Source organism: Geotrypetes seraphini, chromosome 13, assembly GCF_902459505.1.
Source record: "Geotrypetes seraphini chromosome 13, aGeoSer1.1, whole genome shotgun sequence".
NCBI lineage: Eukaryota > Metazoa > Chordata > Amphibia > Gymnophiona > Dermophiidae > Geotrypetes > Geotrypetes seraphini.
The window spans coordinates 10,042,977-10,070,292 of NC_047096.1; the positions used below are offsets into that span (position 1 = coordinate 10,042,977).

At 41.8% G+C, this 27,316-nt stretch overlaps 1 protein-coding gene across 2 annotated transcripts in view; it reads left to right on the forward strand.

The window, feature by feature from the left end:
• Positions 1–27,316, forward strand: part of LOC117347657 (bile acid receptor-like) — a 55,747-nt gene that overhangs the window by 21,787 nt on the left and 6,644 nt on the right. Inside the window, exons 2-8 of one of the 2 annotated variants that reach the window (XM_033918861.1) lie at positions 5,527–5,647; positions 7,253–7,615; positions 11,941–12,081; positions 13,342–13,481; positions 13,596–13,700; positions 17,990–18,089; positions 22,635–22,763. In XM_033918861.1, coding sequence (XP_033774752.1) covers positions 5,584–5,647; positions 7,253–7,615; positions 11,941–12,081; positions 13,342–13,481; positions 13,596–13,700; positions 17,990–18,089; positions 22,635–22,763 — 1,042 coding nt within the window. In that variant the 5' untranslated portion in view covers positions 5,527–5,583. The remainder of the gene's footprint in view (positions 1–5,526; positions 5,648–7,252; positions 7,616–11,940; positions 12,082–13,341; positions 13,482–13,595; positions 13,701–17,989; positions 18,090–22,634; positions 22,764–27,316) is intronic. The other variant, XM_033918862.1, reaches the window with a different exon arrangement.

Below are 27,316 nucleotides of genomic sequence, written 5' to 3' on the forward strand. Positions count from 1 at the left end.
CGTCTAGAATGTTGCTACTTATGATTTTATAGTGTTTGAGGCTTGTGCGGATGAGAACCGGGCAGCGACAGGAAAAGAACTCGCTGGGATGGGATGGGAAAATGAGTTCCCACGGGGAGGGGAAAAAATTTGTCCCCATATCATTCTCTAGTTTATAACCACCACAGTTTCAATGTCATATATTATTTTGATTATTTCTTCCTAATGTTAAATGCTTTTACTTTTTTGTTTCGCTAGGGTGGTTTCACATGGCAATTTATTATATTTCTGCCATCAATTTGAATTATACTTTGCTGATTTATTTTTTTTTTATTTTTTCCTTTATTCTTATGGAGCTCATTATTGGCATTTTTTTAAAAAGCTTTCACGGTTATAGGTCTTTTTTCAACTCATGACCATTTTTAGTATCTGACCTTTCAGTTTCAATTTTTATATAGATTTTTTGAACCTTCATCCACGTTTCAAGATATACCCCCTCTTCTATTAAACTGCGCTAGCAGTTTTTAGCACAGAGAGCCATGCTGAATAGCCTGCGCTGCTCCCGACGCTCATAGGAACTCTATGAGCGTCAGGAGCTGCGCGGGCCATTCAGCGCGGCTCCTGCTAGCGCAGTTTAACAGAAGAGGCCCATAGTGTGAGTAATTAAATAATTTTTTCGCTAGCCACACATTTTGTTTTTTTGGTCATCTCATTTCATTTCATCACTCATAAATTTGGTCAAAACGCTAACGTGTTCATTATAGTCTATGGACGCTAAAATGGCTAGCCTGCCTTAGTAAATGGACCCCTATGTGTTTTATTTTATTCATTTTTATTTATTTTTTTAACAAGATTTCATAATTCACATTGATTATTGTTCCATATCATTTTTCTGTGTTTCAAAATGTTAGCATACTCTACTTTATATACATAGTCCAGTTAATTCTAGTATAGTTATAATTTAATCATTTTCATACTTTTATTTTATTTATTGTTTTTAGACTTCTGATGCAGGCCTTAGGGGCCAAAATACGAATCGTGTTGTGTCATCTGTTTGTTGGATAATAAATTTATTTTTCATGCAATTTGGCTATTCTGACTTATAGGGCTCCTTTTACGAAACCGCGTTAGCGGCTTTATCGCACGCACATTTTTAGTGCGCGCTAACCCCCCCGCGCTAGCCAAAAAACTACCGCCTGCTCAAGAGGAGGCGGTAGTGGCTAGCGCGGCTGGCAAATTAGCGCACGCTATTACGCGCGTTAAATCGCTAACGTGGCTTCGTAAAAGGAGCCCATGGTCTCCAGTGCTGTTTTTTTGAGTTGCATATTCTGATTATACATTTTTTGGTGTCCTCTGGAAATGGTTAATGTTTAGCTAGTACTATGCTAATCTTCAATAGAACATTTCACAATCCCCCTCCCCCCTTTTACGAAGCTGCGGTAGAAGTTTCTACTATGGCCCAGTGCTAAATATTCCGATGCTCATTGGAAATCTATCCTATCCCGTGACTCATTGATTTGCTCAGGAGCCTCTTATGAGGAACTTTGTCAAAAGCTTTCTGAAAATCTAGATCCACTACATCAACCGGCTCACCTTTATCCACATGTTTATTCACACCTTCAAAGAAGTCAAACAAATTGGTCAGGCAAGACCTCCCTCGGCTGAACCCTCGCTGACTCTGCCCATTAAATCATGTTTGTCTATGTGATCCACAATTTTATCTAATATAATAAAAGCCTAAGCCGCGCATGCGCACTCTTACCTGCGTGCTCCGTTTTCCGTGCGCAGTAGGTCCCCACAGGTAGGAGTGCACATGCGCGCTTCCACGCATCTGTCTCTCCCAAGGCAGATGTCGGCTTCGGGCGGCGCGGAGGCTGTCTGCCGCGGTGGCTGTCGGTGTCTGCAGGCCACGGCGGCTGTTGGCGGCTGCAGACCGTGGCGGCTGTCGGCGCCTGCAGGCCGCAGCAGCTTGAGGCGGCTGTCGGCGGAGGGTAGACATGAGGTAAGGGGTGCTGCTGGACAGGGGAAGAGACGGGGGGTAGAAAAAGGAAGGGAGGCCTACTGCTGGACGGGGGAGCAGGAAAGAGATGCTAGGGGGGAAGAAAAAGGAAGGGAGGCCTACAGCTGGATGGGGGAGCAGGAAAGAGGTGCTAGGGGGGAAGAAAAAGGAAGGGGGGCCTACTGCTGGACAGGGGAGTAGGAAAGAGGTGCTGATGGACAGGGGAAGAGACGGGGGAGAAAAAGGAAGAGAGGCCTACTGCTGGACAGGGGGACAGGAAAGAGGTGCTGCTGGACAGGGGAGAGATTAAAAAGATGGAAAAGGGCTGCTGCTGAATAAGGGGAGCAGTGAAGGGGGGGGGGTGGACATAGGGAAGGTAAAAGGAAGGAAGAATGGGTGGACAGCCGAGGAAAAAGAAAGACAGAAAGAAAGACAGAATACAGAAGGAGAGGAGAAGAAGGAGAGAGAGAGAGAGAGAAAGAAATAAAGACAGACAGACACACCCATATATTCTAGCACCCGTTAATGTAACGGGCTATAAGACTAATTTTTTTTATAATTGTTTCTGCAATTTTGCCTGGCACTGAAATCAGGCTTACCACTCTGTAATTTCCCAGATCTCCCCAGTGTAACCCTCCAATCTTCAGGTACAAGAGACGATTTTAGTAACAGGTTACAGATCACTAATAGCAGATCTGTCAATGTCATGTTTGAGTTCTTTTTCAAGTTTCAAGTTTATTTAAAATTTCTTATACCGCCCAATCAGCGGTGTGCAAATTCATAAAAACATAAAACAAACTTTAGCTAAAATACAAGTTTAAGCTGACATTACGTCACCAAACTGTAACTTTTAATAACTTTTGAAGATTTTTAAAGACAAAGACAAACAGGAACAAAAGGTAAAAAGTCAAGAACTACATTCTGCACAACCCCAGACGAACAACCAGAAACAAAAACATCTTTGCATACCCAAAGACCACAGGCTGCAGATACAAATCCTACCTGGACAGAACCTTCATGTTCCAAGCGAACAGACAGCAATCCTGGCTGGAAAACTGCATAAATGAAGCCAAACAGACCTACAACGCATTCCAAAAATCAATTAAAACCGCCCTATTTGACAAATTCATTACCTAAACAGACGACCCTCTCTCTCTATGTTATCTCCCCTCTGCAAACCCTAATTTAATCTCTCATGCATACTTTCCCCATGTAACTCCAATTTCTTATGTAATCATTTATCTTCATGCTTTCTGTAATTCGCTGATTGTCCAGCCTTCTTTCATTGTAAACCGCCTAGAAGTCGTCTGACTATGGCGGTATAGAAAAATAAAGTTTATTATTATTATTATTATAAAAAACAATGGGAGGGGCTGCTAGAAATAATATTGAACTCAATTGCCCTTTAAAGGACAGTTAGGTCTGGAAGGCATCAAGAAAGAGAAATGTCTTTAGCTTCGTATTAAAATGATTAAGAATAGATTCTTCGCGTAAGCAATTTGGGATACTATTCCAAAGAGAGGGGCCAGTGACAGAGAAGATAGTAGACCTCATTGTATTTATCATCCAGTCCAGGTAATTTATCACTCTTTAACTACTCAATTTGGCTCAGTACATCTTCCAGGTTCACCGAAATTTCTTTAATTTCCTCTGTCACAAAATGTGGGAGATATTAACAAAATAGCTGGATGAACTTCTCCAATAATATCCAAAATCTCAGCTTTATTAATACATCTTCTTTAAAACATTTTTTTCTTTTTTCTTTAATACATTTATATAGTGCTCCATCCAAATGATCATTCAAACGTGACTATCAAACTACAGTGGTTAGTGAGAAAGCTTCATATTCTTCATTACCATATTGTCAATCTTCTATCAATTTAAAGGCTCATTTAAAGGCTCTCCTTAAGTTGAATTTTACTTATAACCACTGAGTGAAAGTGAACTAGTGCAAAAAGGTGCTGTAGTGCTGTAAACGTAACTCCTTCGGATTACATTTACCCCCCAACTCGAGTTTCGAAATTGTCTTCGTCAGGAGGGGTACTGTCAGTCGGCTCTTTCTCATGGGGAGGACGAACCTACCAGCCTATGGTAATGAAGAATATGAAGCTTTCTCACTAACCACTGTAGTTTGATATTCACGTTTGAATGAGCACTATATAAATGTATTAAAGAAAACAGAAAAAAATGTTTTAAAGAAGATGTATTAATAAAGCTGAGATTTTGGATATTATTTAATTTCCTCTGTATCATACTGTACTATTAATTATTTCTATAGTGCTATCAGCCAAGAAGACAGTCCTTGCCCACATTCTCCTGCAGCCCCACCCTCACTCCACCCATCTCTGTGGTCCCCCTTCCCATCTTCTGTACCCTTTCAGTGCTTCTCTTTCTCTCTCCTTTCCTCCAACCCTCCTCCCCCATGGGTGCTTCTCATAGAGCCACAATAGGAAAGCTCTCTGGCCATAAGTGTCTTCTCTTTCTTTCAGTGTACACCTGCCTGCTTATGCAGAGCCTATGTGCTTAGGCCTGAATTAGCTAATCCAGTGTTTGCTTCAGAGCTTGATACGTAACTTTGAGGCCTGCTTTAGCAGACAAATCCTTCTTATTGCATATGATTGAGGATCTAATTTGAATATAACTGGGTAGGGAGAGGGAAGGTGGGCTGATGGGATTCTCGTTGAGCAGGGAGTTTATTACCTTAAGTTCAATGTGAAATTAGGCTTCTTATAGCCAAATAGCGTGCGGACCTGCTTGTAGTTAATGCGGGAGCACTTAACACTTCCTGTTTAACAGAAGTACTAGCTAACGCTTCCATGCCCGTTCTCCATCCATGCCATGCCCCCTGAACAAAAAATGTAGCAATGTATGGTTTAATCAAATAGGCAAACTACTGCAAAGCCCCTTTCAGTCCTTAACCCTACTCCTCTGCCCTCCAACCCAGCCCGCTGATTAACCGTTTCACTTAACTGTATCCATGACATCCTGTTTGTCTTTGAGAAGCAGAAATGAGATTGTGATGTCATAATGCCTCATTCCACCAATAAGAGCCAACCTCATCAGTGATGTCACAATGGCTTGACTGTCCTGTTCTCCCCTCTGCCCTCCAACCCAGCCAGAGGATTAACCATTCCCCTTAACTGTATCCATGACATCCTGTTTGTCTGTCTCACCTGTTTAGATTGTAAGCTCTTTCAAGCAGGGACTGTTTTCTTCTTCTTTGTGACTCTGTGCAACGCTGCGTAGAAATAATTAATAGTAGTAGTGGTAGTAATAACACAGTAGCCTGTTATGGCACATTAATTCCCCATTAAGGACTTAAAGCCTTTTGGTTAAAGGGCCCTTACACTTAGAAGCAAGTAAGATTTGTGAGAGAATTTAGTTAATGTTGGTATTATATGTACAATTCAATGATGCCTCTGGCTCTTATGGTGAAGCGTAGCATCAAGTATTATACAATAAACAATAAAATCAAAGCTGTAACAGCTGATCAACTTATTCTTTTTCAAATAATTTACAGAGCAAATAATCTTGCATCGGTTTTCTAGGTTTTCTTTGAGGCAGGTGTTGCGGTGTAGACGAGAGTGGAAGAGTCAGAGCCGGCCATGACCAATACATATGTAACAGTACCAGATGGATATTGTCTTGGAGAACCACAGCAGTATTATGGTAAGTTTTGTCTCACCATGACAGCAGTAATAAATTACACTTCTCCGTCTGTATCCATGGGAGTTAGGGGCAGAGCCGGCCCGCGAATATTAAAAAACCGCGAACAATATTTGGGCCAGTTCTGCCCCTAACCCCCGGTTCCCTCTGGCTATTTTAAGCCCTGTAAGCCCCCCCCTTAAGCCTTACCTGGTGGTCTAGCGGGTTTTCGTGGCAGGAGCGATCTTCCCACGCTCCTGCCCCGGGCAGATCGCTCATATGAAATGGCTGCCTTGCTCCCGTTGTAGGTTAGGGCTCTTCAGCTTGGAAAAGAGAAGACTGAGGGGAGATATGATTGAAGTCTACAAAATCCTGAGTGGAGTAGAACAGGTACAAGTGGATTGATTTTTCACTCCATCAAAAATTACAAAGACTAGGGGACACTCGATGAAATTGCATGGAAATACTTTTAAAACCAATAGGAGGAAATATTTTTTCACTCAGAGAATAGTTAAGCTCTGGACTGCGTGGTAAAAGCGGATAGCGTAGCTGGTTTTAAGAAAGGTTTGGACAAATTCCTGGAGGAAAAGTCTATAGTCTGTTATTAAGACATGGGAGAAGCCACTGCTTACCCTGTATCGGTAGCACAGAATGTTGCTACTCTTTGACTTTTGGCCAGGTACTAGTGACCTGGATTGGCCACCATGAGAACGGGCTGCTGGGTTTGATGGACCATTGGGTTGACCCAGTAAGGCTATTCTTATGTAAACAGCAAGTGATGTAATTTTGGGAGCAGAGGAGAAGTTTTACTCTTTGATTACAGCCAGCCAGTGGGGGTTCTCTGAGGAAGCCACTGGCGAAACGCGTCAGGTCCCGCTGGAGTGAAACAACTTCCTTACTCCTTTACTTAAGTTAAGATTTTGGTACACGATAATGTACGAGCTTTAATTTTTGAAGTTTGTTTTATACCACAATGAACACTTAAGATTTTTTGAAGTTCATTTCATCACCTTTCTGCCAAATGAAGATGGTGCAATGATAGATGATTGAAAACACTTACAGGGGAGTATTCCCCGATTTGTGATTTTCTTACCGTTATACGGTTCTGACTGAGCACTGCTTTGGTTACAAAGGTTGAAACAGGTATCACAGTTCCTCTTTTTTGTTTTGCTGAACAGCAAATAATCGCCAGGATTAGCAACTTGGAGCTGTCCTGAATAGATATAAACTGTGCTAGACAAATTTCATTAACAAGAAAAAAGTGTTTTTTATAGACTGGAGCAGAAAATAATATACTGGCAATCTGAATCTTCCGGCTGTAAATTTTGTAGGCAGATTCTTTGTAAAACAAGCAACTACCCTTTTTGTGTCCTGTGGAAGACCATCTTCTAGAGAGCACAGGGAGAAATTCATCTCTTGACCCTTAAATGTCTTGTAAGTTGTTTTTCTTGATTTCACCACTGTATTCCAAGATGTGACGAGATTTCTCTGTTTCTCTACGATGTCTTGCTATTACTGACTGCCTTATGTATTTACTATAAAACCACATGAAAACATTTTGAGTGCCATAGATTGAAGGCTTCTGCATCTTATTTTTTACTTTAATTTTTTTTTTTAAATTAAATCTAGATGTTCTGCCAGACCATATCAATTATCAGCTGCAAGACTCCGACTTCCAGACCGCAGCGTACAGTCAGTATTCAAATGGGCCATTTTCGTCTGTGTTGCAATCTCCCCCATCCCAATTGCACTACAGCACTTATAACTTGGACTCCCAATACGGTGATGGGCAGTACGTGCCAAGCACTTGTGAATTAAATAAACCAACCTACTCGACCAGTTGCAACAGTGCAGATGGGTATCTTGGAATAAAGAGACCAAGACTGAGCCATTCTTCTATGCGAATAAAAGGGCAGGAGGAGCTGTGCGTGGTGTGTGGGGACAAAGCTTCAGGCTATCACTATAATGCACTCACCTGCGAAGGCTGTAAAGGTACGGCATTGTTGAAAAGGATTTGGTCCCAATTACTGCCTCACACATTCTGTCATTAGTAAGTCAGATGCATCTGGGGACAATATCTTAGAGACAACAGACGCCCATTATCTCCCAAACATGTCTAATTTATTGAATGTTCTACATCCTTTTTATATCATTTTACATGGGTTAGTGTCGTCAGTATATGATGTAAATACAAACCATATATGGACACAGATCACATGAAACTTTAAAAGAAATAACAAACCCCTTACTATCTAAAAAGCCTAAGTCTAAAGGTGCTTTTTGGTTAGCAGAGCCTTTCTTTATCTAAAGCTTCTTACAAATACAACTATGAAAACAATTGATTTCACTTCACAATAGGATAAGAAAACACATCTCTCAAACATAAAATGGCCTTGTAGTATATCAGCAAGTGAAGGAAAAACAAACAAGGTCTGGATTTACAGCTTCAAACACAGTTGAAAGAAAAACTACAAGACACATGAAAAGTATCCCTTCAATTGTTATGAGCAATTCATTAATAAGGGAAATAAAATAAGCGATTTACCCTCCTCCCCCCTTTACAAAACCGTGCAAGAGGTTTCTAGCGCCGGCTGGCGCACTGAATGCTCTGCGCTGCTCCAACGCTCATAAGAACTCGATGACCATCAGAGCAGCGCAGAATATTCAGCATGGCGACCGGCAATAAAAACCTCTTGCGCGGTTTTGTAAAAAAAAAAAAAAAAAAAAGGGGGGGGGATGTTAAATAGGGATTTCCTGCTATAGCAATTCCTCTTTCACAGCTTCAGAAAAAAAGTGTTATTTTAGAAAGAAAGAGTAGCAATTTCAATTCTTTGATGCTGTTAATAAGAAATATGTAAGCCTAGAGATATCTTTATAAAAACTCCAAGACATAATTATTTGTTGATGCGTTTATGTGAATGGATTGTGTATGATCAGCAATTATGGAAGTGTAGTGCAGTTTTTAGTGCTGGCTGTGACGGTAATAGCTGACATTCGTAGGAATTCTATTCAGAGCTGTTACCGCCGTGGCAAGCGCTAAAAACCGCACTACAGTTTTGTAAAAGGGGGGATAGTTTATTTGTTAATAGAATTATGTGAATAATTATGAACATGGACAGAAGTGTGGGTAGCAGCCGCTTTTATTAGATATAAGATGTATTGTTTTTAATTGAAACAATTTTTATTAATGACCACAGCAATACAAACAACCAAAGATAGTCAGGCTCAACAATCAAAAAAAGCCGTATACAAAAAGTAAAGAAAACCAATCAGTAAGTCATAAATCTTTTAGAAGGAAACATCAACAACCTCCCAAGTCCCAAAATTCCCCCCCCCCCAAGGTCAAACTAGCCAAAAGACAAACGAGTAAGAACAGGGAATGAAAGAACTAAATCCATGAGGGACTGGCACTCTTAGTACGCTCATGGCAATACCAAGGCTAGCTCCCACTTTTCCCAAAACCTCCTCCGTCCCTCCCCACCCATACAGATAGAAGTATTGTTTTTAAATACTTTTGTATGTTGATTAATAAATATTTATTTAAAAAATTTATAGCCCGTTTAAGCCTAAATTATGGACGGATTTCAGTAAGGCCAATGAGCTTTTTTACAAAGCTGCAGTAAGCGGTTCATAGACAGTGGCGCGCAAGACGCCAGCGCGCTGACAATCCAGCGCCGACAATTCGGCGCAAGACAGAAGCGGGCGGGGGAAAAAGTAATTTTTAAAGAGGTCTGATGGGGGGTTTGGGGTGGCAACCCCCACACTTTATTGGTTAGTGTTCGCGCTGCTGTTGGAGGAGGGTTCGGGGGGGTTGGAAACCTCCATTATAGCAAAAACGGAACTTTTTCTGATTTTTTTCAGGAAAAGTTCCATTTTCTCTATAATGTGGAGGGTTTCACCCCCCCACAACAGCAGCGCAAACACTAACCAATAAAGTTGGGGGGGTTGCCACCCCAAACCCCCAGTCGGAGCTCTTTAAAAATTACTTTTTCCCCCGCGCTTCTGTCTTGCGACAAATTGTCGACACTGGATTGTCGGCGCGCTGGCGTCTGGCGAGCGATTATCCCGTCACAGTAGTAAACATTAATGTGTGCTCATCGTGGGTTACAATGCACTACCGCAGAATGCGCTCAAGCATTCCGCAGTAGTTTTCACTGCACGCTAACTAATTAGCACATAGTTACTGTGGGAGCCCTTAACGTCTAGAAAATACGTGTTGCTAAGGGCTCCTTCGCTAATAGCTATGTGCTAACTTCAGAAATTAGCATGTGTCCCTTAATTGAGGAAATGGAAAATGTCCCTATTTTAAAGCCACGCTACAAGTGGTCTCAACGTGCAAGAAACCCATGCACAGATCACTATTTAGCACAGCTTACTAAAGGGCAGTGTTGTAGTAAGAGGGGGTGCGGAGTGGCTGGTCCGCCCCGGGTGCAGCCTTCCTAAGGGCGTGGCACCCCTCCCCCACTCCTATCCTTGCCACGCGCCCCTTGCCTTCCCCGTAACTTTTTTACTTCTCTGGCGCCTGCGTCGGTATCGGTGCTCCCTCTGATGTCACTTCCGGGACCTGCGCCTAGGAAGTCCGTCAAAGGGCGAGCCGACACCGACGTGGGCACGCTGCTCATGCCGGAGAAGTTAAAAAGGTATGGTGAAAGGGAAGGGGGGGCACGCGCACGGCAGGGATGGCAGGGAAGAGGGCGGGGGAAGGGCGCCGCTGCCCCAGGCGCTGCTCACCCTTACTATGCCACTGGTAAAGGACCCCTTTACTTGGAGCTGCACAACTCAAGAGACAGAAACACAGCACATACCAAGTAGGCCATTGTCGTTTCTTCTCTGACCAGACAGGGCAAGGCAAAATATATATATTTTTTAACTTTATTTATAACTTTTTCAATTTTAAATCAAGCATATGCAACTTGAAACAGATCAGAAACATTCATTAAAAAAAATCAAGTAATTTTACAAACACGTACACTTAGAAATATTTAACTAATATTTAGTCCACAATTGTGGAGATTAAGAAAGGAAATTTTCAATAAACTGGAAACAAATTTATATTAGAGTGATGGTAATAGGTAACCCATCAGATCATTTATCATTGGACTGAGATACCAACCCTTCTTTTGGTCCTATAAAATCTAAAAGCTGTTTGGGCCCAAAGAAAAGAAAATTCTTGCTTTGATAGGAAACAACATTTTGCCGGAAATTTAACCAAAAAAGTAGCCCCAAAAGCGAGGACTCTTGGCCTCAAGGATGCAAGACACAATTTTTATATAGAGTGAAATGGTGTAGTGGCCATGTTAGTTCACTCTTCAAGGTAATATGTAAAAATAAAACAAAAACATTGTTTCTTTGCTTGGATTTCTTGCAGGTACTTATGTAGTTGGCTTCTGAGGTTGGGATGTAGCTCCTATGTTTTCCTTATGGTTGCTTCTCTCTCTTTTTTTTTTTTAATAAATCTGTATTAATTTTCAAATGTTAACAGAACGCACTTTAAATACACAAATAATTCAAAAACAATAATTTTCTCCCCCCTCCTCCCCATAATTAATAGAAGAAGTACATATTTAATTTCAATAATATAGATAATTAAGAATAGCAAACAATAATACATTCCCCTCCCCCCACCCACCCTGGATGTGTAAGGAAGTCAAATAAAAGGAAAGGTACATGACAGTTATTGTGACTCAATAAATGCAGTCAATGGGCTCCACGCCATTTTGAATGCGTTACTATATCCCAAACATTCCGCGTTCATTCTTTCATACTTGTAACTGGAACATAGGTTTAACCACCAGAAAGTGTGATTCAGTAGATCATAGCTCTTCTAGTTATGTGTAACCATCTGGATGGCTATTCCCATCATTATCAAGAAAAGCCGGCTTTTATATCGATCCAAAGAAGGTTTAATATGTAATAGAGTACCACAAATTATGGCTTCATAAGTCATTGGTATCGATGACCCAAGTACAACATTGATTTGTCCCCAAATTGACTTCCAAAAATGAAGTATCAATGGACAATAGAACCACAGATGATCCAACATCTCTAAATTAACATGACAATGCCAACATCTATTAGACTTAGAACTATTTATCTTTTGTAAACAAACTGGGGTCCAAAGATTCCTATCTCTCTGGGATTTTAAAATTTAAAGGGAAAAATACCTTTTTTATTGGACTAACTTAATATAGTTTATGATTAGTTTTTGAAGGTAACCAAAGCTCTTTTAGTTCATCTGCAGCCTATCTCCTCAAATATTTGCCTCCGCTATAACTTAGAAATCCAATATATCCCAAGCATCTTTTTTTCCCCGTCAGGTTTTTTTCGTCGTAGCATTACCAAAAATGCAGTGTATAGATGCAAGAATGGCGGGCACTGTGAAATGGATATGTACATGCGAAGGAAGTGTCAGGAGTGTCGGCTGAAGAAATGTAAAGCTGTGGGGATGCTTGCAGAGTGTACGTACAACAGTTAAATCTTTTATTAATCAAGGCCATTTGAATACAAGACCTATATGATCTTCAAAGTATAATAATGTTTTGGAAAGTTGCTCCAGCAAAAAAGTCCCACAATCAGCCCAGAATCATAATGAGAATATTTCCCCAACAGGGACTTTCTTTCATGAGGATTCAGCAGAAACATTTTGACTTTGCAAGTTCAGTAACAATTACAGGAAGTGGTTAACATAGTTATCATTCCTGACTCATAAACTATCTGACTTTGGTGTGTCTGTGAACTTGGAGCTAAGATACCAGAAATGCCTTTCGACTTTAATCGAATTTTTCGAGATCTAAAAAAAATAATAAAAATTAGCCTTTTTTGGATTCATAGACAACCCCACGAAAGACAAAGGCGCGCGCCGACAACTGAGCGCAAGACGGAGGCGCGCGCCGAAGAAAATTACAGTTTTTAGGGTCTCCGACGGGGGGTTTTGTTGGGGAGCCCCCCCAGTTTACTTATTAGAGATAGCGCCGGCATTGTGGGGGGCTTGGGGGGTTGTAACCCTCCACATTTTACTGTAAACTTAACTTTTTCCCTAAAAACAGGGAAAAAGTGAAGTTTTCAGTAAAATGTGGGGGGTTACAACCCCCCACACCCCCCACAACGCGGCGCGATCTCTATTAAGTAAAGTGGGGGGGTTCCCCCCCGCCCCCCCCGTCGTAGCCGTAAAAACAGTAATTTTCTGTGGCGCGCACCTCCGCGCTGCGCTCAATTGTCTGGGCGCACCTTTGTCCTGGCGCGCTTTTGACCTGACACCCTTTTTTGTCATAGGTGGCAACTTGTGGGCTGATGCAGTAGCTTACTAAGGGCTCCTTTTACAAAGCCGGGTTAGCGGTTTAACGCGCGTAATAGCGTGTGCTAATTTGCCGGCCGCGCTAGCCGCTACCACCTCCTCTTGAGCAGGCGGTAGTTTTTTGGCTAGCGCGTGCTAAAAAGTTCGTAAAAGGAGCCCTAAATCTAAGGGTCTCTTCTATTAAAGTGCGCCAGCAGTTTTCTAGCGCGGGGAGCCGTGCTGCTCCCGACGCTCATAGAGTTCCTATGAGCGCAGAGAGCCACGCTGAATGGCCCGCGCTGCTCCCAACGCTCCTATGAGCGTCAGGAGCAGCACGGGCCATTCAGCATGGCTCTCTGCGCTAAAAACTGCTAGCGCAGTAAAACAATCTTCCTGTTTCAGAGCAGCTCTTTCATCAAAGTGTTTTGTCTTATGTGTGTTGCAGGTTTATTGACTGAAGTGCAGTGTAAATCCAAGCGCCTCCGGAAAAACCTTAAGCAGAACAACAGCCGGTACTGTGACATCAAGGTGGAAGAGGACAGCAGTGACAGCAAACATGCGTCATGTACAACAAGATCTGGAAAAGTGATGTTTTGTTTTTGTTTTTTTTAAAGTTCCTATGTAGATTTTTTAAAATCAGGATTAGATATTTCCTTAAATTAATGGTATTTACAAATGTATCTTCATGTTTGCGTTTAGATCCCACAGAGAGTGGAGTTGACTGTAGAGGAGCACAAAATTATTGATCATATCGTGGCTGCACATCAGAGATACACAATTCCTCTGGAGGAAGCAAAAATATTTGTTAAGTATCAAGCAAGTGACTTATTATTTGGTGCTTTTCTCAAACACACAGGTCTCATGGTCATACGGTTTTTTGTACTCGCTGAAAAAAAGTCAGAACTGAGTTTATTCAATTATGACCCTTGGCTACCATCCTGAGCATGTGGTTCATTTTGAGCTTTCCTAGAAAATATTTTATTAAATTTTAATATTCAGTGCTAGATAACCAAGTTGGAAAGGCTCCTACGGTTAATCTAATCTAGTATTTCTGAGTCGTGCTATGCCTAAACAGGTTCAAGGAGACTTACCATATAGGAGTCAAAGAATGTACAGTATATGCTACATTATAGCAGTCTGAGGAGGGAAGAGTTAACTAGGCCGACCAAGTCCACATAGGATAATCAGCAGCATGTAACTTTCAAAACAAAAATCTCCCACCAACCAGCTTTCATTGACAAACTTCAAATTCCTTATGCATCCTGTAGGGCTCTCCGATCTAGCAACCAAAACCTACTCACCATTCCATCGATACGAGAACTTTTTTTTATGACACTACCTGCAAATCCATTTTCTCTGTCACTGCCCCCTCTTTGTGGAATGTCCTTCCAACAGATCTCCGATCAGAAAACTCTTTAGAAAAATTCAAAACAAACATCAAGACCTTTTTAAAAAAAAAAAAAAAATATATATATATATATTTATTGATGAATTAAAAAAACAAAACAATATACTAACAAACATCGTATGTGCAGTACACAGGAAACAAGCAAACAAGAACAAAGCAGTCCCTATCCACCCCACCTCCCCCCATACTCAACCACACAGATCCTACCCAGTTACACTTTAATCCCTTGACTGTTCTTTTTTCTCAAAACTATTGTAGTTCCTCCCCTGTTCGTTTATTATCAAATTTTATATCAGTTTTATCATTGTAATGCTATTTTATTGTACACCGCTCAGAAGTCTGATTGAGCGGTATAAAATTTTTTAAAGAAACTTGAAACAACTAAAATATTCCATATTCCAGACTGCCAACAATATATCATGGGTTTAACAAATCACTACAAGCATTGGGAGTCAATGTGAGCCAAAAAGGCTCCCAAATATTACAAAACAAATGTCCCGGTTTGGTATCCAAAGATGGACAAAAGAGGCGTTCCATGGAGGCTTGCTCTATCATGAGAGTGCGCCAATGAGACAACATAAGCGGGTCCTGTTGTATCCAACCATGTAATATGTTTTTTTCCTCAGCACAATAGCTCGCTCCAAAAAGCCCCGAAAACCCTTCAAGGACGTACGGGGAAGAAATTCCAGCGTAAATAACATCTCAGGACAATGAGTGTACGCATAGTGCCAAGACCTTTCTTTTTAAAGACAATTCATTCTCACTCTCGGAAGTATTTTGGAAAATCTTGAAGCCAGCCCTACTCTAATGTATTTCCCTTTTCCACTTACCTCTTTACTTTTTTTTTTTCTATCTCAATGTATTTACTAACTTTCCTTCCCATATTTCCCTCTCGTTTCATATACATCAGTGCATAAATGCTCACCTACTTTTAGCCTTAAATAAGATATTATTTTTTAAAATCTCATTTTACTGTTAACCATTTAGATACCTGTCTGATAAACGGTATATCAAAAATAAAGAAAACTTGAAACTTGTCTGACTGCCATAACACTATCTGATTAGTGCCCAGACAGTCTGGGGATGGAGTCAGGAGTTACTTGGGCACTGCCAGGGGCCACTTCAGAAAGCCATATGTCACAGCTGTGCGCTGATGATTCAGTGTGCAGCCTCTGCTGCAGAATTAATCAGGAAATATACTGCGGCTATGCAGTAATTAATGAGAATGCTAATTACTGACATGTTGCAAATACAGATCCATAGCTCATTGCTAAATATCCCTCGTCCTGTCAGTGTGTGAGTGGCGATTGACTCACATACTGACAGGTAGATTCACATTTTTTAAAAAGTGGCTTCAGTTTCTGCATTGGCCCTAGGAGTCTGGAATTCATTACCTTTACAGTTAAGAGATGAAAATAACTTAAGCAATTTTAAAAAGAATCTAAAATGCTTTTTATTTAGGATGCTTTTAACTTATAAATTACTTTTGAGCTCTCCCTCTTTCCCTTTCTTCTTCTTTTCCACGCTTTTTTCCTAATTCTTCCTTTTTTTATGTTGATATCTTTTTCACCATTGTATAAATTTATTAGCCCATCATATATACTTATTATGTAAATCCTCCTTTTTTTTTTTAAATTGTATTCATTGTATAAATTGCTAGTTTTATAATATCTTATAAGTTATTTCTTATTTTAATAGTACTGTATGTATAATTATATGTTACTTTTATATATTGTAATTCGCTTAGAAACAATTTTAATTAAGCGATAAATCAAATATAAATAAAACTTGAAACTTGAAACTTGAGTCTAGCAGCCCCTTCCCTCCCTCCAAAACTGATGTCCCCAATAATAAAAATAAAACCTGTTGTCTAGCAGCACTTGGGTTACCAGATTTCCTCTTAAAAGAGGACACATGGCCCTAGTTAAGCTGTCTCAGTTTACCCACTTAGCTTATACAGACCTTGGCTGAATATTGCCAGCACCTGCATAAGCCCCAGCTCCTCCCCAACACTGCCCCTCTGAACAATCCACTCTCTTTTGGGCTGGTCAGAGGCGATATTCAGTGACACTGTCCACTGAATATTGGTAGTTGGGCAGTGATAGGCGATTTAAGCTGTTCATAGCCTCTCCAGCTTGCTTAAATTGATCTGAATATCAAGCGCCTGGTGTCTAGTGGCATCCCCATCTCTTGACCTAGCTCATCCCCCTAGTTAACCACCCCCCCCCCCACACACACACACAGAATGTCTTGCCAATCAACTATTTTAGATCTGTCCGTTAATGTATGGGAATTGTCCCACCACTGCAAGGTGTCTATTATCACTATTAGCAGACTGTCTCTATCTATCTTCTCCCGTATCTCTATTAGAAATCTTTCTCTAACTTTCTTTAGCTAACCTATATTATGCATGTTAACTTGTAACCCATTCTGGGCTCAAAAACTGATTAAATAAACAAATAAATAAATGACAGTCAGGGCTGCCGCTGAAATCCTCAGGGGCCTCCATTGGCTACCGGGCCTTGCATTGAAGAACTCTGCCTTAGAACTTAGGAGGGAGTGCTAGCTTTGGAAAGCTGGTCAAAAGACCATATTGATGTCAATAATCAAAGTGAGCTAATCAGTCAAGGGATAAATTGCTTGGGGGGAGGGGCTATCTGCCGATATTCAGCAGCACTTAACCAGATAAGTGCCGTCTGTTCATTTGTACATATCTGAATATTCAATGATGGTGCTTGGATACAATCTAGCATTGAATATTGGAACATAAAGCCAGCACCATAACCCTCCCCCCCAAAAAAAACCAACAAACCACTCACCACCCCATTATGTGTATCCAGTATAAAAGGTATTGTCTTAGCATCTGGTTTTATTTATTAACCACTTGTATTGTAACCCACTTGCATCCCATGTACTGACAAAATATATCTTTACTGTAACCCACTTGTATCCCAACAAATGCCAGCAAGAACATATACAAAATATCAAAAATACTTCCAGTAGAACACAATGTGACCACCCTAAGACCCCACAGTGCAAAAACAACCCCCCCTCCCCCTCCCCCTCCCCTATCGACAGAACCCATAGCCCGTACCGCAGACTAAAAGAAAAGGTCAGCAAGTTCAAAATAAAAAGAAATCAGCAGAGCAGACGTATCTTTATTGTAAACCGTTTCTATCCCATGTACTGTCAAATGTATCTTTATTGTAAATAATAATAATAATAATAATAACTTTATTTTTGTATACCGCAATACCACAAAACAGTTCAGAGCGGTTTACAGGATAAGAGACTGTACATTAACAGTGAAGTTACATCAAGGTTACAGCGAAGTTAACATCGAGGTTACAGCATATCAAGAAGACAGTTCAGGGCGATTTATACAATGTAGGTGTAGAGAGTTAGTTAGCAATTATATGGTAAAAAGCCAGTGATAATTACAAAAAAGATTTAGTAACTGTTGCATGGGGGGAGGGGAAGGGAAGGGGAGATAGGCAAGGGATAATTAGTTCGGTAGGGGAGGAGCGGGGGTTAGAGGAATTTGTCAAAGAGGTATGTTTTGAGCGATTTCCTGAACGATTGATAAGTAGGGGCAAGAGAGATGAGAGTGGACAGGCAGCGGTATATAAGAAATAATTTTTTATTATTATTTCAATACGTACGATTTCTTTTTCATTTAATTCAGTTGGAAGAAACTGCAAATCCTGAAGAGAGTTTCTTGCGACTGTCTGAGACCGCAGTGCTCCATGTACAGGTGCTCATAGAGTTTACAAAACGACTCCCAGGTAACCCGATGTTCACGCAAAGAATTTTGATGACAATGTTTTTCATTATGATTTACAAAGGAGAAAACAGTAATATGTTAATTTTGAATAGAGTCAGTGTTAGACTAGAGTCCTGGGCATTAATTTGTTTTTGGGGGGGAGGCAGACTAGGCCTCAAACCATAAAGTAGGCTGGGTAGGGTTACCAGACATCCAGGAAAACCTGGACATGTCCTCTTTTTAGAGGACTGTCTCGGTGGCCGGGTGGACTTTCCAAAACCTGGTAGTTTGTTCGGGTTTTGGAAAGCCCTGACCTCTGGCCATGTCTGCAGTACCTCTGAGCATGTGCAGATGACGTCGCAAGCATCCGCGTATGCTCGGAGGCTCTCCAGACATGGCCCAGAAAGACGAGGCTTTGTGGGAGTGGTGCTGGAGGCGGAATAATGCAGGGCTGGGGGGGGGGGGGGCGACACGGGACCACGTGTCCAGGTTTCTACTTCAGAAAATCTGGTAACCCTAAGGCTGGGTCTTCTTCAATTTTGGGCAGGCTTGGAGCTCCCTGTTGCATGGGAATCCAGGACAATTGCCCTGGCCGCACCCCCCTAAGTCTGGGTCTGATGGTCAATAGTATTGGGGATGTCAAAACACTTACCATATTGTCAGCTAAATGGTTAGCATGCAGTACCATGTGGACACATGCATTCAGGACTAGATTCAGTAGTGCAGAGAAGTGTATATGAAGACTGAAAAATGGAAAACATTGTTACAGTATTGTATGTATTTTTGTAACCTGCTTTGGTTAAAGCAGAATATAAATATGGTTAATACATAAATAAATCAATCTGTGCACCGACAAAGAAATTTGCACTGAGCACTATTTTATAAATAGCACTCTGATTTGGATGTTATTTATAGAATAGTGCGTAGCGAAGGGATCAGCACCCAACTTTGAGTACGAGGATAACACCAGCTGAAACCTGAGGTAAATCCTCGCATGTAAATTAGGCATGGATCTCCTGAATTCTATAATACTGTGGGCATATTTAGTGAACACTCCTGACCCACTCATGCCCCTCCAAGAGTCACATCCCCTTTTCAATTGCATGCTAAAAGATTTGCGTGCGCATCTGTATAGAACAGCGTTTATCAAGTAGCATGCACAAGTCCAAACTGTTGTCAATTAGTGCCAATAATTGCTAGTACCAAATTTTGGTGATGAGTCAATCGTGCGCGGACAATGCCGGGCAGACAATCACACGCAGGACGTCAGCGCGCTGGATTAAAACACTATTTTAAAGCGCTCCGAGGGGGTGTGTGTGGTGGAACCCCCCCCCATACTTTACTTAGAACTGTTGGCACTCCCGTTTACAGAGGAAACTGTCATTTGTCCCAAAAAAAGAGGGAAAAAGGCTGTTTCCTCTATAATGGGGGGTTCCCCCCAACACCCCCCACAACGGGAGCGTCAACTGTTCTAAGTAAAGTGGGGGGATCCCCCACACCCCCTTGGAGTGCTTTAAAATAGTGTTTTAATCCAGCACGCTGACGTCTTGCGCGCAATTGTCTGCCCGGCAATGGCTGCGCGTGATTGTCTCGCACAGTTTCGTCTATGTACCCCAAATTATTGGCATTAATTGGCTCATTACTCAGTTTACCACCCCATCCCCCCATTTTCCAAAACCGCGCAAGAGGGTTTTAGCGCCGGCTGGTGCACTGAATGCTCTGCGCTGCTCCGACACTCATTGAGTTCCTATGAGTTTTGAAGCAGCGCAGAGCATTCAGCATGCCAGCCGGCGCTAAAACCCTCTTGCGCAGTTTTGAAAAAAGGGGGGTTAAATTGTACACACAAATTTGGCATGTGCCCAAATTTGTGTACATAACATTGGGGATATCGGGGGATAAATGTCAAGACTCATTCTCCCCCTATGACATGGCCACCTCAAACAATTATCACAGACGTTTTGCAGCCGTGTTAAGGTTTCAGTTAACAGATCCCAAAGTGATTACATGTAAGCCACACAAAAGCATACATTGGACTCAAACTAGAGCTACACGATGCAGGGTTCCACGTTAACATATAACATAACATCGTACTTCTTAACGGCGCAACCATAAGTTCTACGTGGTTTACAAAAGATTATAAACTAAGACAATTTAAGTATAACAAAGAAATTATTTGACCAAGTATTTTGAAAAAAGATAAGTTTTCAGTTGAGTTTTGAAATGTTTGTAAGAACAGGCTCCAAGCAGTAACAATCGAAATTCTCTATCATGTGAAGCTGTACTGACGGAAAGGTAAACAGGGCATGGGATTTTATACTATTTTTATACAATGCTAGGGAGAATCTATTAACCATGTAAAACGGAGCGGTGGCATACATAAACTTATAGCAAAAGCAACCCAACTTAAACAAAACACGAGCTTCCATTGGCAGCCAATGCAACTCACAATAAAATGGAGTCACATGATCATATTTTTTTAAGACCATAAATCATTCTAACCGCTGTGTTCTGAATCAATATGAGTCTAACCATGTCTTTCTTGGGAATTGTTAGAGTAATCGCCCAGGGAATTGTTAGGAGTAATCACCCAGGAAAAGGATCTAGGTGTTATTGTTGAGGATATGTTGAAACCCTTAGCTCAGGGTGTAGCAGTGGCGGCTAAGAAAGCAAACAGAATGTTAGGAATTATCGGGAAAGGAATGGAAAACAAAGATGAAAATGTTATAATAATGCCTTTGTATCGCGGCACCTCAAATACTGTGTGCAATTCTGGTCGCCGTATCTCAAAAAAGATATAGCAGAATTTAAAAAGGTACAGAGAAGGACAATGAAAATGATAAAAGGGATGGGATGACATCCCTATGAGAAAAGGCTAAAGCGGTTGAGACTTTTCAGCTTGGAGAAGAGATAGGGAATTTAGGAAACGCCTAAAAACATATCTGTTCCTAAAGTACTTAGGCAATTAACATGCACAATCTCATTCCACAATAACTGATCCCTAGATCTGTTAATCACTAGCTTTTAACTTTGTTAAATCCACTCAATTTGTAGTTCAATATTAACCGGCAGAACTTTGTTAAATCCATTCAATCTGTAACATCTTTTAATTATTGTAAACCGCATAGAACTTCACGGTCCTGCGGTATATAAACTGTTATATTATTATTATTATGTGTCAGGGGAGATATGATAGAGGTCTATAAAATACTAAGTGGAGTGGAAAGGGCAGATGTAAATCGCTTGTTACTTTTTCCAAAAATACTAGGACTAGGGGACATGCGATGAAGCTATTAAGCAGTAGATTTAAAACAAACCATAGAAAATCTTCACTCACAACTTAACATAACAAATAACTTCTATACTGCATAACCTTGTAAGTTCTATGCGGTGTACAAAGTTTTAAAAAACCCATATAATCATTAAGAGCAATCATTATTTAGGAAACAAGTGTGTCTTCAATTGTTTTCGAAAATGGTGGTAGGACTCAGAACTCCATAACAGAGACTTCAAGTCCTTATCCCAAAGTGCTGCCTGAAAAGAAAGAAGACGTTGATGAAACTTTGTATAATGACAACCCTTCATCGAAGGAAAGTTAAAGAGAGCATGACATTTTCGCATACGAATTGATTGAGAAATAGAGAATGAATCCACCAAATAGCTAGGAGATAGACCAAATAAAACCTTATGACAAAGGCAACCAAACTTAAATTTAACACAGGCCTCAACAGGCAACCAATGAAGTTCCTGATAGTAAGGGGACACATGGTCTAACTTCTTCGCGGCCTTCGCCGTTGGGGCTTTCCCTCTGCCGCATCACTAATGATTCAGTGGCATGGCAGAGGGAAGGCGCGGAAGGCTGTGAAGCAGCCCATTCAGAGCACTTCTGCTGCTGCTTCTTTAGGAGGCCTCAGAGCAGAGGTATGTCTGGTCTCACCGGGGTGGGGGTTGCTGAAGACGAGTCTGATTTTTTGGGCAAATCGGGCAGGGATGGAGTCAGGGAGTGTCAGGGACATTTGATGGGGGTGCTTCGGGGGTTGATCTTAACTAGGGCTTATTTTGGGGGTAGGGCTTATATTAGGAGCATCTTAAAAAAAATCATACTAGGGTTTATTTTCGGGATAGGTCTTATTTTCGGGGAAACAGGGTAATTTGACTGGGATTACCAGTGCCCTAAGCAGGTAGACATGATGGAGAATAAACACAAATTCAATTGCACAAAAGACTTACTCGCATTTCTAAACCTGAAGACGATATTTGTGTCCATGCAACTTGCCCCCCGCCACTTACTTTTCAAAACATTAATTTAGCCCATGGTCTTTTTCTAGAAGTCTGTAAATAGTTGAATCTACAGAGTCTCAAGGTCTCAAGAGCAGTAATAGATAAACAAAAATCTGGCACTTCAACTAGAACAAAATCAAGGAGTCAGTTAATGAATCATCACAATATTACTGGCCAGTACACCATAATCAATCCTTAGATAATTACAACATTTTGGCATGTGGCCTTCATCAGGAAGAGAGTGTACGAATTTTTATAAACATGACCACAATGACTATCTTTCTGACAGGATTTGAAACTTTGGATTATGAAGACCAGATCGCATTATTGAAAGGCTCCACAGTTGAGGCCATGTTTTTACGTTCAGCCCAGATATACAACCATGGAGCAAGTGACTTTCTGTCATCAGCAAGCAAAAGTAAGACCAGCTGAGTGACTTGCTACTTTACGAGGGTGTGCTGAAAAGTTCTCAGCTCAACCAACCAACTTCCTAAATTCTGAGTGCAGTGGTGTACCAAGGGGGATGGGTGGGGGCGAGGGGGGGTCTTCCCTAGGTGTACGCTCTAAGGGAGTGCACAGCCAGCACACCAGGTTTGGGACCTCCTTCCCTACTCTTCCGCTGTTGCTTTCGCGAATCAGCAGCAGTAAACTTTAAATTCAGCCATTGCAGGTCCTACCTGTACATCCCCGCGGCTGCTGGTCCACCCCTTCTGACATCACTTCCTTGTTCTGAAGCAGAGCTGGCAGCTGCAGGGAGGTGCAGGAAGGGAAAGGGATTGGGACTTATTTACCACCTTTTTGTAGTTTTACAACCACACTCAAAGTGGGTTACATACAGGTACTTCAAGCGTTTTCCCTATCTCTCCTGGTGGGCTCACAATCTGTCTAATTTACCTGGGGCAGTGGAGAATTAAGTGACTGGCCCAGTGTTACAAGGAGCAGCGTGGGGGTTTGAACCCACAACCTCAGGATGCTGAGTCTATAGCTCTAATCACTAAGCTACACTCTCCTCCCCTGATGGCTGCATTAAAGTTTACAGCTGTTGCTGGTTTGAGAAACATATAGCGGCGGCGGGGAGGTGAGGGGGCAGGATACTGGATGGCATTGGAGTGGAGGGAGAGAGAAGGGAGCAGGATGCTGGTATGGTAGTGTGACAGAGGACAGATGCTGATGGAATTGGGGTGCAGGGAGAGTCAGAAGGGGGAAGGATACTGGATGGAATTGGGCTGAAGGGAGAGAGAGGGGCAGATGCTGATAGAAGTGGGGTGAAGAGAGAGAGAAAGGGCAGATGCTGATGGAAATGGGGTGGATGGAGAGAGAGAAGGGGCAGATGTTGGATGTTAGTGGGGAAGGGAGGGGGAGTAGATGCTGGATGGAAGTGGGGAGAAGAGAGAAAGAGGGGAGGAGAGAAAGAGGGGAGCAGACAGTGAATGGAAGTGGAGAGAAGGATGAAATTGGAAAGGACAGAGAAAGGAGAAGATGCTGGATGGAAGGGGTAGAGAAAGAGGGCACGTGATGGAAGGAAAGGATAAATAAAAAAGGGCACTTGCTGGATGGGGGAAGAGGGTAGAGTTAGTGAAATACTGGAGGGAGTGATGGAAAGAGGCGGCAAGCTGTAGGTAGACACAGTGAAAAGAGGGAAATTGAGGACTGGATAGTAAGAAATAATTTATTCTAGGCAGATGCAGAAAATAAATTGAGAAGGAAGATGAGGGAAGGAAAGGGAAGGGAGAGCATGAAATGCCAGACCATGGGGGGGGGAGGGAAGGGAAGAAGATGGGAAGGTATGAGAGGAGAGAGATGCCTGACCATTGCGGGAGGGGAGGGAAGGGAAGAAGATGGATGTCAGACCAGTTGGGGTGGAGGGAGAGATGGAAAGGGGAAGCAGACAGTTTCTGGAAGGGGCATAGAAGGAGAGAAGATGCCATATGGAAAGAGCAGAGAGAGGACAGACAGTGGATGGAAGGAATAGAGTGACGGGAAGATGAGGAAAACAGAAACTAGAGATGACAAAGGTAGAAATTTTTTTTCTATTTCTTTTACTTTTTGCTTTAGGATAAAGTAGTATTGTAGCTGTGTTGATAAATATTTATAAATAGAAAATGGAAATAAAGTTATCCTTTTATTGGACTAATTTTAATTCATTTTTTACTAATTCAGAAACCAAAACCCCATTCCTCTGGTCAGGACAGGAAACCGTAACAGTAGTATACTTTACTGACCTGAGGAAAGAGGTTTTGGCTTCTGAAAACTAATAGAAAAAATGTATTAGTCCAATAAAAAGATATTATCTTATTTTCCATTTATTTGTTTTATTTTTATTTGTTAATTTGTAAAGTGATGATTGCTATTTCTTAGTTTTTTTTTCAAATTTATTTCTGCTATCTTTATATTTTGCACAATATTAGGGGATATGCATCATTGTTTCTGTTTCTGTGGTGTTGCATTGTATGCAAAGTCTGGCTTCTTTGAGGTTCAGTTTAACTTTTGTCTATATATTTCTATTTTTAGTTTGTAATTACATATTCCATACTGCATGAGGGTGTTTCTGTGTACAAAAGACAGGGTTTTTGTTTTTTTTTTTAGCTTTGACTGTGTAGGATCAATCTGTACTATTCTGAGTTGTTTAGTTTTACATTAGATGTATTGCGGTTCTACTGCTCACCACAATATGTAAGATGCTGCCTTTTCCTAGGTACACTCATGTTGCGCAACGTGTCGATTACTAAAAATCATGTTTTTCATATAGAGGAGAGGAGTGTTAAAAAATGATGGGTCCTGTACGCCACTGTCTGAGCGTTATTATGCCACTGTAGCCAGAAAGAGTGTTTTCTTATTTCGTTAAGTGCCAATTCGCAGAAACAAAAATTCTCTGTTTTGACATTGTTTCAGATCATTGATTGAACCATATCCACGACATTATCTTCTTGGTTGGACTGAGAACTTTTCAGCAGCCCCTTGTATACTTACAATAATTTGACAAAATATCCAAAATGGACATTAGAGGCCAGATTCAGTATATGGCGCTCAAACTTAGATGCTGGGAAAAATCTGCTTGATGTGCTCTTCTATAAAGGACATTCCAGGCTGAGTGGCCTTTATAGAAACGCATGTGGAGGGCCATTTTCGAAAAGTATGTCTACGTTTGACTTGGATATTTCCCACTAAATGTTCAAAGCACAGAAATATTCATTTTTGAAAGATGAACCAGCTAGACATCCACTGTTTGGCAGCACCCTATCGTTGCTATGGCTGCCACATGGATTTATAGTCCATTGGTTCCCAACCCTGTCCTGGAGGATCACCAGCCAGTCAGGTGATAGCCCTAATGAATATGCATGAAGCACACTTGCATGCCTGGCACCTCCATTATATACAGATCTCTCTCATGCATATTTATTAGGGCTATCCTGAAAACCCGACTGGCTGGTGGTCCTCCAGGACAGGGTTGGGAACCACTGGTTTAGTCTGTTTAATAACTATCTGAAGCTTCTTTCTGAGCTGATTCAAGGAAAATGCTTGAAGTACCTGTATATAAACCGCTTTGAATGTGGTTGTATAACTAGAAAAGAGATGGTATACAAGTCCCAATTCCTTAATCCCTTAATTCAATCAATGGGTACTCAGTTCTACATCTACACCAGGGATCTCATGAGATCTATTTGCATGCACTGCTTTCATTGTATGCTAATAGATCTCATGCATATTCATTGGGGAAATCCTGAAAACCCGACTGGATTGCGGCCCTCAAGGAGGGACTTTGAGACCCCTGATCTACACCATTAAACAAGACTTACCTACAACCCTGAATAAACTCTTTGGGCTAGATTCACTAAGCCCACCTTACCTTTCCGGTCCGTGTCCGGGCTCCCTATTCACAACGCGTCCTTATGCTAATTAGGCTGATCGGAAGCATGCCCCCAACCGACCACGTGGATTGCAGAAGATCGATCCTGACGCATGCGCAGACCATCTTCTGTGCTTGTAAATGGTCTGCACATGCGCTTACCTCCGTAGCAACTTTTATTTTTAAACTGAACTCTTCTTGCTGCCCCAATTTCAGTGCTCTCCTTGCCGCCCCGACTTCAGTGCGAGCCCGGTTTTAACTTGCGGGTTTAAAGCGGGGCTGCACAGCTTTAAACCCGTGAGTTAAAACCCTCTACTGAGCAGCCGCTAACATTTTCTGGGCTAGATCTCATGCTTTCTAGGCTGGCCAGAGCTGGGGATGTGGTGCAGAGAGTGCTGACGACACCTGGATGTGTGGATTCTTGGGAACCGGGAACCAAACGTGTCCTCCCCCCCCCCCCTTTCCCGGCTTCTATTTCTGCTGCTGCTGTCTCCAGCTGCACTCGTCACCCGGCGATGTTGCTCCCTATACACGGGAGCAGGTGGCATCCCACGGTAGTGGTGTCCACTGTGCTTGGCGGTTGCTGTGGGGGAAGTAGATTTCATGGCTGCAGAGCAGAGAGGCAGCGAGCAGGGCGATATGTGAAGTGATTGCAGGGCTGCAGAACAGTCGGCAAGGACGTGAGCAACTGGTCCTCACCAGTAACTTCTTTTGTGATCGGCCAGCCCAGTCGGAGTTCCTTACTTTTTTTTGTGAATTGCTGCCTTCCCTACTTTTGGATGTCCTGCCCCTCATTTGCATGCGCGGGTCGGAATCGGATCAGGAGGCAGATTAGTGAATTGGGTTCGGGTCGCAAAGGGGTCGCTATGTGGTCAGGACTTGATTGGTGGGCTTTGTGAATCTAGCTCTTTAACAGCAATTCAAGAATGGGCTAAAAACAACAAACTTTGCCAGAATCCAAGTAAAATTCAGTTCCTGTGCGAGATATGAACACCACCTTTAATTACAAGTCAGGTACCTTAACAATTATGCTGATCCTCCAAATCCAAGCAACCTTCAGGGGCTGCTTCTATAATCTGCAATGACACTGCCTCTCTCCATACATTGAGAAGGCAAGTCTTGCC